We start from the raw sequence: 13236 nt of genomic DNA, 5'->3' as shown, positions 1-13236 counted from the left end.
ACAAACATCGCCCCAGGATCATCTGACTATTGACCTCATCAGGATTAAATCCATGTATACACTCTCTTGTCACTTCCCCAGTCTGTGGCACTATACTGATTGATACAGTGCTCTGATAAGGTCAACAGGATAGGTGATTCTGTAATGTTTAAGGACTGATAACAGTAGTGCGTTGTCAAGGATTGCAATGAAAGTGTCAAGGAGAGAAGATGTTTGTGGCAAATACAGGTCTTCACTGGACACATCACTGATTGAAAATGGAGAACAGAACACATTCACTTCCCAGTATCATTTCAATAACCCCTGTGGAAAGACTAGAAAGAGTGATAGACAGATTTATGACAGACCACGGTCCCTCCCAGGAGTGGAGGGACTGTGGACAGACAGGCTGACATATTTTGCTTCTCCTCGGTGATCCAGTCACATCCTACGTCTGAAATATTCTTTTGATTACCTGATGCTGGAAACTGAAACACAGCTGTACAGCTTCACCAGTTTAGAAATACTCTAGGAGTTTAGGAACAAAAGCTTTTGTCATAATTATGTAAATGTGGAAGCTAACATAAACAGTTAGTAAGAGAGGAGTCTATTTTCTTATCTGAAGCAAGGACTGTGGAGGGACCGTGGACAGACAGGCTGACATCATATTTTGCTTCTCCTCGGTGATCCAGTCACATCCTACGTCTGAATATTCTTTTGATTACCTGATGCTGGAAACTGAAACACAGCTGTACAGCTTCACCAGTTTAGAAATACTCTAGGAGTTTAGGAACAAAAGCTTTTGTCATAATTTTGTAAATGTGGAAGCTGACATAAACAGTTGGTAAGAGAAGAGTCTATTTTCTTATCTGAAGCAAGGACTAATGTTAGTTTGATAGTAGAAACCTATCCATGCTGCTCAGTACTATAGGACAAAACTCAAACTTTACAATGAAAAGATAAGAGGGAAATGTGTTCGTTTTGTTTGTAAATGAACTAAAGATTTATAAGTTTTATGCCATGTAGATTACTCTTGTATGTTGCAACTCTACTTTCTAGATACAAATAAATTTATAAATACATAGAGATCTATCACCTTCATGTAATGTATACTTTTAGTATTTATTAGAATCTGGCAAATCAAATTCATAGCTGCAGTTTTAATAGTGTACATAATAAATTATCACACTTTAGGTGTAAATACTTAATAAAAGTATGACTATCAGGAGAAAAAAAATATTGCTTTGTCATGTGTTTCTCCAGCTGTGAGTGACTGTGGTGTGACCCCAAAGTGACCTCAACTGTAAAAATAGCCATCTGTCACGTTACTGGTGTATACTAACAGTGTGGCATGACTGTTAGTTTGACTAAGTGGTTGCCTCAGTAAAATAAGAAAATTGAATCGGTGGTTGCTATGTTGAGATGTCTGGCAAACAGATGCTGTTTTAATATTCCTGTTACGTAGACCAGAAAATGGATTGCCCCATGGGAAATGCTAAATTGTACATGATCGATGATACGGTGATGGATTCCGTGTGCGTGAGTTTGTCTACATAAAATTATTTTTTACTCGTTATGCAAATCGGATAGTCATCTCAGACTTTTATTTTGTAACTACACGTTTTTATACCAAGACAGCTGGGATACCGTATTCCTAGGGGAAACCTTTTCTCCATATCAGACAGAAAACCAAAATTACCAGACAGAAAACCAAAATAATGTTATAATGTATTTATTGTCTTGTCATATGAGCGTAAAATAACGTTAATATATTTACAGAAATAATATTTATGTACATCAGTACATGGTCATGAAAATGCTTGTTTATAAACCAACAGTCCTAGGTTTTATATATACAAGGAGAAAGTGCATTTCCACAAGCTAAGACAACATATACGGCAATGTTATTACAAGGATCATAGGATCGTATTCATAGGCTTAATATAGGCACAGAGACTTGTGTTGGAATCTATATTACAGTTTGTGCTACAAAATTTAAGGAAATTGGTTAGCAAGTAAGAGGGGCATAGTGTTGAAAAGGACCCCTCAGAAGGAAGAGATGTCGTGATGTTTTTGGATCACGCTGGTGTTGGTATCAGACCGTCAATTTAAGTCGAAATGTAAAATATTCTACGGTTCATAAGACTAGTAATTTTCTGTACATGTATGAGATAAAAGTCACATTTGCGCGTGCGGTTCTACAAAAATGAGCTGGAAATCCGGCCTTCAACACCGATGTTGCTTTTTTTTATCAGCTTAACACAGACGCGGACAGTTCCCACTGAGTACAGTAACTCCATCGCAAGATAAGTACGACAATCACGTGACACAAGTCATTTTTGTGATAAAATAAAACCCCAAATATTTGACATACAGTGAGTAAGTACATTCGGTCTGAATGACGGTAGAGTTTGCCCTAAAATGAGTTTCATATGATGAATCATGGCCCATATGCAGCATATTAAAAGATTTGGGATTGTTGGTTGATAATCAGGGTACCTTCACGCGTAGATATAGGCCTACTGTGTTTTTACGATTTATCCGGACACCAAACTTGCTAATTACCCAGCAAGTTCGCTGATGATATTGAGAAATGAAAATATAATGAAAATACATGGCGTAGGGTATTTCCAAAGTAATATCGAATTTGCTTTAGCGCCCAGCACTATTAGATCGATTCTCTGTATTTCTCCATGTGTTTGTATGCCGCAAAAGCTTTAAAAAATTCAGCTGACAAACTCGAATGATGTGACCATTTCATGCTTGTGGGTGTGTTATGAATATGGACGTAAAATTTCTGGTGTTCAAAAAATTGATAGAGCTTCTTCGGACAGGGCGGGGCATGCATGCTTTTGCTCCAGGATTCCACACTCCTTCTGTCCTGCCATGGCAACACTTTCAGAAAAGGCAGCCCGGATTTGTTTATTTTGGGACGGTTTTAATTATACATTTAGACCATCACTCCTACTACTGATGGTCGATACTAAGTCACTAAGATGTAGTATCATGTTCCACTTTAAAGTCTCACTTGTTAAAAGTTATGCATTTGTAAGCCTTCATTTAATATCTTCGCCCAACATTACGCTGTTCTGGCAGGTATTTTTTCCTTTCCATACAGATAACATCTTCCTGGGCACAAGGACTGCTCTACAGAGCTGCTTATCGACTATTCAACTGCTTGTATAATTAAGTGACATTAAAAGATTGCCAGCTGGAATAAGTGAGATGATTTCTTTAAGTTTTGTTTTTACACGCTGAGTACGCTATAACAGATTAATAAATTAATGGAACGTAATACAATCCTCATACATTTTATGATGTGACCTTCTATTGAACTATAGCTCAGTTAAATGTAAAATAAGCTACTGGAAAATTTCGTCCTTCTCGCAGGAAAATAATCAGATACGATGGCGTATCTAAGGTTATATAACGTAGGATACTTCGCTTTCGCGAGGATTAATACAAAAATCTAATACTTTGGTGGCAAGATAAAACTACCCGACAAGAAATTGGACGACATTGCGATATTTGAGTACTGTCTGGGTTCACAATATTTCTACTGCGCACAAACGAGTCTTGTGGCCGCAATGAAGAGAGAGAGCGATGTTGCCATGACGACCAACTGTACGTTCTGTGACGTCGATGCTGTGTTGCACAAATCCACATCGTTGCAGCAGTTTACGCACACCCCCGTTTCGTTATTGTTGAGGCACGAAGTAATCTCTGTGCAGTTGTAATGGTAGAGGCATCCCCTGGTTACACTGGTGATTTTACCAGCCGCTGTCTGTTTGGTTTTCTGAAAATTTAATGAAGTGAGAAATGGAATTAATTAATCCTCAAGGGGTACATCAAAAAAGCGACATCGTAGATAATGAGCGTTTCATATGCCAGATATAGAGACAACGGAGACTGTGTCGTGGTGCATTGTGTGTCACAATCGTATTTGTATTATAATCGCACCCTCATTCCCCCCCCCCAAAAAAAAAATATTATTTCCACCGAACATTTTAGCTCCCGTATTCGCACGGGTGAGGTATTATCGTAATGGTGTCTGTTCGTCTGCATGTCGGTTGGCGCAATATCTCAAGAACGGTTCGTTACTTTCGAATCAAATCTGGTAAACATATAGATTCTGTTTGCTATTTTAATGGCTCTGCTAGCATAATCAGTAATTTGAGTAATTATCCAAAAGTCCGATATTCTCAGAACGACTGCATCAGATCTGATGAATCTTGCTACAGACAGTTCCTATCAATGATACTGCTGATTTGCATGTTTTATAACTAACTTTCTCAACAAGGGAATGTGTATTTGGAAGAACTTTGCCTAATTTTATTAAAAACGGCTAATGAATACCGATGATAGATCATAAAGATATGAGTACTGAAGGACACGTGGGAGTTTCATGTCAGCTGATAGCAAATTTGCATATTTAATAATATTTTAGTCAAAAATATAAATCGAATTACGACTGTACCTAGCTAAATGATAAGTCGGTTCATATAATGCTTATTGCATCACAGGTAGCCAGGCAGAAAAAACAAACAAACAAACAAACAAGCAAACAAAATAAACAAAAATATACAAACATACAAATAGGCATACAAATACATAAATAAATAACAAACAAAAATACAGACAAACATAAACAAACAATATCATGAATAAATAAACATACCCACAGATAAACATCTATATTTATATTCTATCTCTCCATATATATATATATATATATATATATATATATATATATATATATATATATATATATATATATATATATATATATATATATATATAATGTGTGTGTAAGAGACAACAGCATATCGAAAAAATGACTGAAATAATTAACTGAACCGCTCATGCCAAATATTCTACCACGGCGGTATCATAGGGAAGAGTGATACCGCCATGGTAGAATATTTGGCATGAGCGGTTCAGTTAATTATTTCAGTCTTTTTTTCGATATGCTGTTGTCTCTTACACACACACACACACACACACACAATATATATATATATATATATATATATATATATATATATATATATATATATATATATATTTTATGGATAGATAGAATATAATATAGATGTCTATCTGTTTGTGTGTTTGTTGTTTATTCATGATATTGTTTGTTTGTTTATTTTTGTCTGTATTTTTGTTTGTAATTTATTTATGTATTTGTATGCCTATTTGTATGTTTGTATATTTTTGTTTATTTTATTTGTTTGTTTGTTTGTTTGTTTTTTCTGCCTGGCTACCCTGTGATTGCATATGAGTGAAGATACGTAGAAGGACTCTACGGAAGTTGATGAAATTTGACACACGTATTGCAGATACTACAGCTAAGTTATGGAAGCAGTGAAAGACATTTTGCAGTTCCATGTCAGCTAATTGTTACTTTGCATTATTTATGATATTTGAAATTGAAGTTACTAGTATTAATGTACAGAAAACTGCGTCACCTATATAAAAAATACAGTTGTTTTATCACCATAAAAACTAATGTCTGGCTATATTTAAGGCCAAAAAATAAATTGTGCTATTCTGATAACATGGTTTTCCACAATAGGGTAGGTAGATCGGCATGTTTTTTTCAGAATATTTTTATTTTCAAATATGCACTTTTCAGGGGCTCGGGGCGATTAAACACTGGCCACAACATTTCCAGAAAAACGTATCATACATATTAAAGGAACAAAAACATTAAAGACGTCATCGCAGAAGTGCGAAATGTTGATGTCTGCCTGAGAGAACAATGTAGCATTTTGCTTTAGCTACTGAAGAATATGTATCCCCTGACTACATTACATCATCAAGTAATCGGCCAACTTTGAGTACTAACCGTAGCCTGAAACGAACGAGTTGGAAACAGTTACAACAAAATTTGTTAGTAAGAGTGTGCAGCTTTTGTTTATTTTTACACATAATTTAAAGAGAACTTGTAATCACAAAATAAAAATGCGAAAGTGAAGTTCAATAATTGAATAGAGGTCAAACCCCCTCCCCTGTAAACGAATTAATTTCGCTTTTTGAACTTATGCGACAACCTTAGACGGTCCCTTAAAGAAGATGTCAACAAACTGCGATAGAAAAAACACCTAATTTTAGCGTAGCTCATTACATGTAATAACTTCCACGATTGCGCAACTTCAAGGCTATCAATTCCGTACAGACTTGTTGCTCCTGTTACGACTCGCATTTAATTGAATAATTTGCATTTTCAATTTTGATTACATCTAACACGACAATAAACAACAGCATTAACCCCTCGATAATTATTTCATCGGAAAGCCGATCAGACAAAGTATGATGAGTTTTTTTCCGCAAAGAATGGCTCCTTTGTTTGGTCACAGAGATCATTGACGGAACCTTGCTTGGTAGAGGCCACAGAGTAAGATAGACAGAGTGGCAACAATTGCATGCCTTTTGTTCCATGGTCGTCTCGGTAGACTATTAGCTTTTCATATAAAATGAGCTTCAAAGGTGTTAAACTTTTTGGAGGTTTTGTTTGTGGTTAATAATTACACGAGATTATGCGAAAAATACGACGAGATGGCATCGTACTGCCAGTCGCGTAGCAACCATAGTTACTTTGTGAGCTCTCAGGCCAGAAACACTGCTTCACGCCAATCAAAACATAACACGCCAGCAGTTTCATAAACATGTTCTTCCTTGACGCACGTGTAAAAGACGGTATGACTTACCGTAAACCATTGAGTAAAACCAGACAGTATCGATAAAAGACTTTCAAATTTGGTTCAAACACACTCATTATATATTCATAAAAATATGAGAGGAATTTTTAAAACGGCAAAACCCACTTTCTTGAAGCTCAAAACACTCCCGTTTTTGCCAGCACATCAATTCCGATCAGCACCACACGACAACAACAACACAAACTTTGTCGAACATACTTTCGATTAACAATTGGTGAAAATCCGAAAATTACCGACGGGTGCATGGTCGGCACTCTACGGAAAAGAGAGCCAAGAGCTTCGTGAGGCGAGGCAAACATGGATTGCTTACGTAACCGCTTCACGCCTTAAACAAGAGCTGTTGCCACTCTGTCTCTGATGTTACTCTGTGGTAGAGGCTAGTAGCTTTAACCCTTTGACTGCTGTAATTGTTCCCATCAAAATTTTAGTGAAACATTTTTACCAATTTTTATGAATTTTTCTGTAAATTTTTGATAATTTTGGATCAAATGGACATCACATTTCATTGGCTACAGTTTGTTATCAAAATTTTGACAAAAATCTGGAAAAAATTGACTGGAGTATATTTTCTAAAGGTGACAAAACACACAGTATTCAGCTTGTCAACTCCGAGTCTTAACATGTGCGAACTGCATTTAGTTATTGTTGACTTATCAAGTGAATTCTGGTCCGGACTGGAATTCAAACGTAAACAATTATTTCATTTTACACGTATATACGTTGTGCTGACAAGCTAAAATAGAAAGTGTTTCACTATGCTTTGTGGAGTAGTTACAAGAAAACGTGGTTGAACTTAAAAAAAAAATTAGTGAAAAACATCATCGCAAGTTACAGCTTCTGACCTTTAAGATAATAGTAATACGCGCTTCAGAGTAAGAAGCTTTTAAGTTTTGCGCAAACTTCAAAACCAAAACTTCAGACTATTCTCTTTCATGACCAAAAGTAAAAACCAGGGTTACCTTGAAAACGGTTTGTCTAGAGAAGATAAATTACCTTTAACTTACCGAGACTGAAAGTCAAATGGCCGTAAACCCTGTAACACGCGGTCATCTAATTTGGATTTTGCTCGCTTAGTTTTTGTTCAGTCACATACTTTACGCGAGTTTTCTTTTTTTAATCGAACTTTAAAGTGGTACTCCCACTTGGTAACATTTTTAACACATTTTTAACGCCAACGGTCGATATTTGACTTGGCGACTGCGCGCGGATCGCGAGATATTTCACATCCCAAAGTTTTACGATCGTTTCTGATTATTACCCGAAATCCCCCGAAAGTTTGTTCTTGTAATGCTGATTGACGATATTCTAGGGAGTCCAAAATAAGTTCGAATGACGCAATTTTTTACCTCCCTCTGCGAAGATTTTATATACAGCATTATGCTTTTACCTCAGGTAAGTTTATTTTTAAACTTCTACTTAGTTTTTGTCGTTTTCATTGTTCTCAATCAGTTGTATTCTATTTTTAATCAATACCACATAGATATTAGTTTTTACGAGTAAAATATTAGCCGCCTCTGGTGACTACATTTTGTCGTCTGCTAGTGCTGAGACCGCCTGTCGGCCGAAACTAAGTTCCGTTTCGTGAAAATGTTTCCAATTTGAATATGCAAGAAAATGTACAGTTAAGATTTATATCACTGATATCATCTCCTACCGCGTCAAGGTAGTTTTTTGCCATATTCACTTTTCAAAATGTTGAAATCCTGTCAATGTCCATTGCCACTGTATTGTATTGCATTGTCGACTCGAGTCGGCTATCCGTGCAGTGCGCTCTTAGCAAGGCAAAGATGTGTTATACTTAGGTGTGCCGACCGCGATTATCCAGGGTGTTTCCGTGATGAAATGTTGGTTTTTTCAAGTCAAATGTACTCTAAATATTTAGACAGTTTTCCTGTAGAAAGGGTTAATCTGTGTGCGACCAGAATTGAGTCACAGACCATCGATGCATCGATTATCAATAGGTAAGAATGCAGAGGCGCTCCCGATAGTTTCCCCAGCGGCTATACTAGTCACCTATGCGAATTCTGGTGGAATCAGCAAACTTTCTTTTTCGTTATTTTGCCGAGTCAGTAAGACTCGGCTTTCTCCCAGAGGGCATGACCGATCAGTGCCAGCAGCTTAGTTTACAATGGCCCCAGTGCCGAACGTTCGATGTTCGGAAGCTGAATTTAGGTGGGCCACCGGAATTCAAACTTTTACGTTTTTGAGGACATGTTTTTATCGATATCTCGCGATCCGCGCGCAGTCGCCACGTCAAATATCGACCGTTGGTATTAAAAAGTGTGTTTTAAAAAGTTACCAAGTGGGAGTGCCACTTTTAACGACAAGTAAATAGATAAGTGTTGAAGGAACGGAAAAAGTACAGCATTCAGTTGAGAACATCGGTACTATAGATATTTGTAATGTGATAATTGAGAATTCAGTCAACAGTGAGTTAAACCATATACAGTAGAGGGGGAAGACACTTCCCCCTCTACTGTATATGGTTTAACCACTTTGTCCTATCATCATGAATGTGTATGCAAATGCATTATCGTAGTGTTTCCCGTCATAATAAATTGACGCACGACTCAAACTCATGACTTGTTTTTAACTCAAGTGTTCTAAAAAGCGCGCATCTGGTTACGGTAGAATGCACCTCGGAAGTGAAAGACTTAAACTTTTGTTCAAACTTTCCTCAGTGAAAATCCTAACTATTCTCTTACCCAATGAAGAATAAGATTCGGGGTCACTGTGCAAAATTTGATACTAGAGAGACAAATTACCTAAGTCCATAAGGAAAAATAAAATTTTCGATTTTCGAAAAAATAAGACGGCGAAAACTCTTCTTTCACCAAGAGCTTTAAATGAACCCCCACAAGTAGTAGATCAGAATAGAATTGATAGAAGTTGAAAGCCAGCATTTTGCAAATTATGTTCACAGAAACGCAAAAGTTCGTCTATTCGTGCCTGCAGATCATGGAATCGATTTTCCTATGTTCAACGAAAAGCCAGCAGAACCTTAGAGGCGCAATGTCTCACCAGCAGAAGTAGAAATTTCTCAGTTTTATTCATCAGTCAACGTAATTTCAAAATTAAGAGATTTTCTACTCTTGTTTGGTGACGTTTGATGGAAGGGAGTGTCAATTCTTCTTTGTGGCGACAGAAATGAACTTTAAAAATTTCCTCATGCACTTATCTAAGGCACTGCTTCTATCTGCAGGCTTTAAACAAGGTTTAACGCATCGACACCGAAATTTGTTTGCAACGTTCAGCCACACCTTTTGAATCAATTAGGCGTAACCACACGGGGGCAGAATGACAGTAGGGGAGTTTTACATTTAATAATGTTAAATATATGGTTACAGTGGGGAATACTCACATGGCACGATGGGAAGACTTGGGTACCAGCCACCTCCGTTGGGCAGACCTCTTTCGTCGAAACACTGGCTGGGTTGTTGAGGCATCTGTCGATTGACGAAGAGTCGTAACCTCTGCAGTCATAGCAGCTCAACGCATCTTCTGTGATGACCTCGAAATCCGAGTTGCCTTCCACTAACCCTGAAACAGGAACGAGTATGTTTGAGATGTACCGAGATTTCATTGTCTTCTCTGCCCTTGAGGTTCACTCAAGTCGATGAATTATCAATCATCTCATACAAACCCTCAGCGTGAATTGACAGCGATACAGTTATGCGATAGGGTTTTATTGTTCACTGTCAGTCCATCACCCATGCAGGGACTGAGCACTGTCTTTGCTGTTCACTTTGTCAACGGCATCACCGATAAATGTCTTTCATGATCATGATCTTCACATCCTTGAATTGCTAAAATATATTTCATTCCTCTACTGCCCACTTTGGTCATTATTCCATGAACGCCTCCATCCTATACCCTCTATCTATCCCCTACTGTGCATCTTATTGATTGAACCTTTGTTCTGATGTGTATCTGTTGGTCTGTTCACCTGTTTGTCCACATCTACCCCGGTCTGGCTGTGTATATTTCTTAGCTTTTGCACATGACAGTAACAGAAAAAACAAAACAATCAAACAAACAAAACAAAACAAAAACAAAGACTAAAACTAAAATAAAAAAAACATGCGTATGCGTATTTGACTCCCTGTATGTTTACACAAGCCGGTCTCTTCAATTTTAATTTCTCAATTATTATTGTCCAAAAAATAAACCCTTTCCGATGCAAGTAAGTCGAATATTAATTCACCGTTGCATTTTGATATCACTCGTTAGGGGCCAAGCGAATACCTCCTTTAATTTATGGGATATCTTTTCAAAGGAGGTTGCGAACGATTAATATGTACATGACGTGTGCGATTTTCGCGCTTCAATGATCAAATCAAATGCATTTTGTTCGATTTTACCGTATGTGCCATTCATTATACTGTTGACACCAAGTGCATACGAATCTGTATAAAATGAAAAACGTAGTAGCCCATGATGATGCCTCGCATTCTCCACCAAAATCATGGGTGTCATCTTTTTAGTTATGAAAGCCCACTCGAAAAATGCCGATTAAAGTGTCTCGCAAACACTACATCGCTTCTTTGCCGTAAAGAAAGCTAGCGGGACCGTTCTCTGTAGGAGCGACCTCCGCCATTTTTGTTGCTAACTGTATTTTTCAGCGTCGCCTATGCAAACAATGGCATCTTATTGTTCGGCGACAGTAAATAGCTCGTTCAGTCTCCATTTTACGAGAAGACACGGACTATCATCCCTAATTCAAAAGCAATTTTCTACTGAAAGCTTCGGAGTTGATTGAATGAAAATTGCATGAAACTAGATGAATTTGGGTACCAATGTCAGCCGAAGTCTGTGTCGTATTTTTGTTTGTTTAAAATCCCATCACCCGCGGGATTTTTCATTTCAAGGGTAAGGTTTTTCAGAGTAATATACGGAATACAACCGTGTCAGTTAGACAGCGTTCAGGGTTGTTACCGGGTTCAAAAGGTTACGTTTCGCAAGCCAAAAAACCACTTTCCTACTTTTCACTGTGGATACTGTACACGAACGTCTAAATGCAGTATTTGTTCCCATTCCTTCGTATAACCTCAATCCAAAGATGCGATGTCACACCCGAAAATAACATTCCGTAATTTTCTTTGGTTCATGGTTTGACAGTCGTAGAAATCAAACACTTATCACCTTTACGGAGTTGAATTACAAGGGTCTCTCGGTGACTTAACAGTAATTAGTGAGGCATTGTTTCGTCAATACCAGGGGATTATGGGACATAAGATCGCTTAAGCACTACTGATATTCACCGTATACGAAACAGACACTCACCTTCGTGAGACGACAACAAAAACACCGTCAAACCACCGAACAGACGACAGCGTTTGGACGGCCATGTTGATTTTTCATATATTTGATCCCGTCGCTCCTGATTGGAGTTCAGTGTGTGCGTTTGTGCTCCCGTAGAGCGGACACATCTGTCGCCGAGCGCTGCCGATAGCTATGGGTAAACGGTTGCCTAAGCTATTCAACCACACAACAAACGTGCATTCAACCCCAGGCTGAATGCGGCCTTGTCTTTATGCCTCATACATAATAAAAGAAGCGAACAAAAAGAATAAATTTCAACTGTTGGGAAGGCGAAGCTATTGTTGGTATTGTTATCGGCACACAGTGAAGACTCGGACAGCAATCATTACAAACTCAGAATGATGTTAATCGCATCTGAGGAGCTACCAGTCATGCAGAAAATTCACTAGGTCGGCCTTGCCTTCGCTCTGTGTTTTTCTGTTTAGTTTGCTATACATCTTCCCCTTGACAGCTTGTTGGCATGCTCAGTACTTCTTAATAACTACACTTACGTCTTCAGCAAATTATTCATCAAAAGCTATAAATTCTTTCACGGTCCCTCCCTTGTGGAGGGACCGTGATTCTATACCTTGACAATTCACAGAAATTATTTCATCCTTAAAGATTCTTTCAGTGTCTGTGTCGCTTGTCAGGGGTAGATGGCATGTGTAACTTTTTACAATGTTTTCAGTATTTATTTTCAGTACTTTAGTGTATATTGATCTACTTCTCATAGCATTTTGAAATACCCAGTATTTGGTTCGTCAATGCAGCGTCACGAGTCAGTGTGTGACACGGTGACACACATTATCATTGAGGACAAGTGAATTTTATCACCAACACTATCAATGCAGCACACTCGTCCACGGTCAGTGTCGGCAAGCAGAGTACAGGGTATTTCAACACACAGTTGAATATAGTAGACCTAGAGAGTGGTGCTGACACCATAGACTATAGATAGAATCAATGCTTACTGATAACACGATTGGAACTAATTTGGGATAATTGGATGGTTAAGTAATGCCGATTTAATCTACAAATGTAATCTCATCTGCTTTTCTCACTTGTTTTTATGAGTAATTTGTAGTATTGCTACAAACAGCGTTCATTTTCAATGGCTACAATGAACACAATGTCTTAACACTTATGAGAAATTTGAAAAATATGAAGATCCTATTATCCCAAAATGCTTCCAATCATGTTAATTTTTATTGTTATACTAAGGCACTTTTAA

General features: G+C 37.7%; 1 protein-coding gene across 1 annotated transcript; it reads right to left on the bottom strand.

Moving 5' to 3' along the window:
- Window positions 1–1695: 1695 nt before the first annotated feature.
- Window positions 1696–12950, bottom strand: LOC139141177 (uncharacterized). The gene is made up of 4 exons (XM_070710800.1): window positions 12840–12950; window positions 11985–12153; window positions 10063–10241; window positions 1696–3775 (listed from the first exon to the last, which is right to left on the bottom strand). The coding sequence occupies exons 1-4, from the start codon at window positions 12948–12950 to the stop codon at window positions 3536–3538; spliced, it is 699 nt and encodes a 232-aa protein (XP_070566901.1). The 3' UTR covers window positions 1696–3535.
- Between the last annotated feature and the right edge of the window lie 286 nt (window positions 12951–13236).

This window comes from Ptychodera flava, chromosome 9 (assembly GCF_041260155.1).
Source record: "Ptychodera flava strain L36383 chromosome 9, AS_Pfla_20210202, whole genome shotgun sequence".
NCBI classification, from domain to species: Eukaryota; Metazoa; Hemichordata; class Enteropneusta; family Ptychoderidae; genus Ptychodera; species Ptychodera flava.
The sequence above is the reverse complement of the archived record's forward strand: the minus strand, read 5'-3'. Positions and strand labels throughout refer to the sequence as shown.

Excerpts from the sequence above, each read along its gene's own strand:
- LOC139141177 (XM_070710800.1), bottom strand. The coding sequence starts at position 12,950 with ATGGTGTCAGCACCACTCTCTAGGTCTACTATATTCAACTGTGTGTTG. Across the intron at positions 12,154-12,839 it reads GTGCTGCATTGATAGTGTTG|CTATCGGCAGCGCTCGGCGA; the intron begins GTGATAAAATTC and ends GTTTACCCATAG. Across the intron at positions 10,242-11,984 it reads TTTGTTGTCGTCTCACGAAG|GGTTAGTGGAAGGCAACTCG; the intron begins GTGAGTGTCTGT and ends TTCCTGTTTCAG.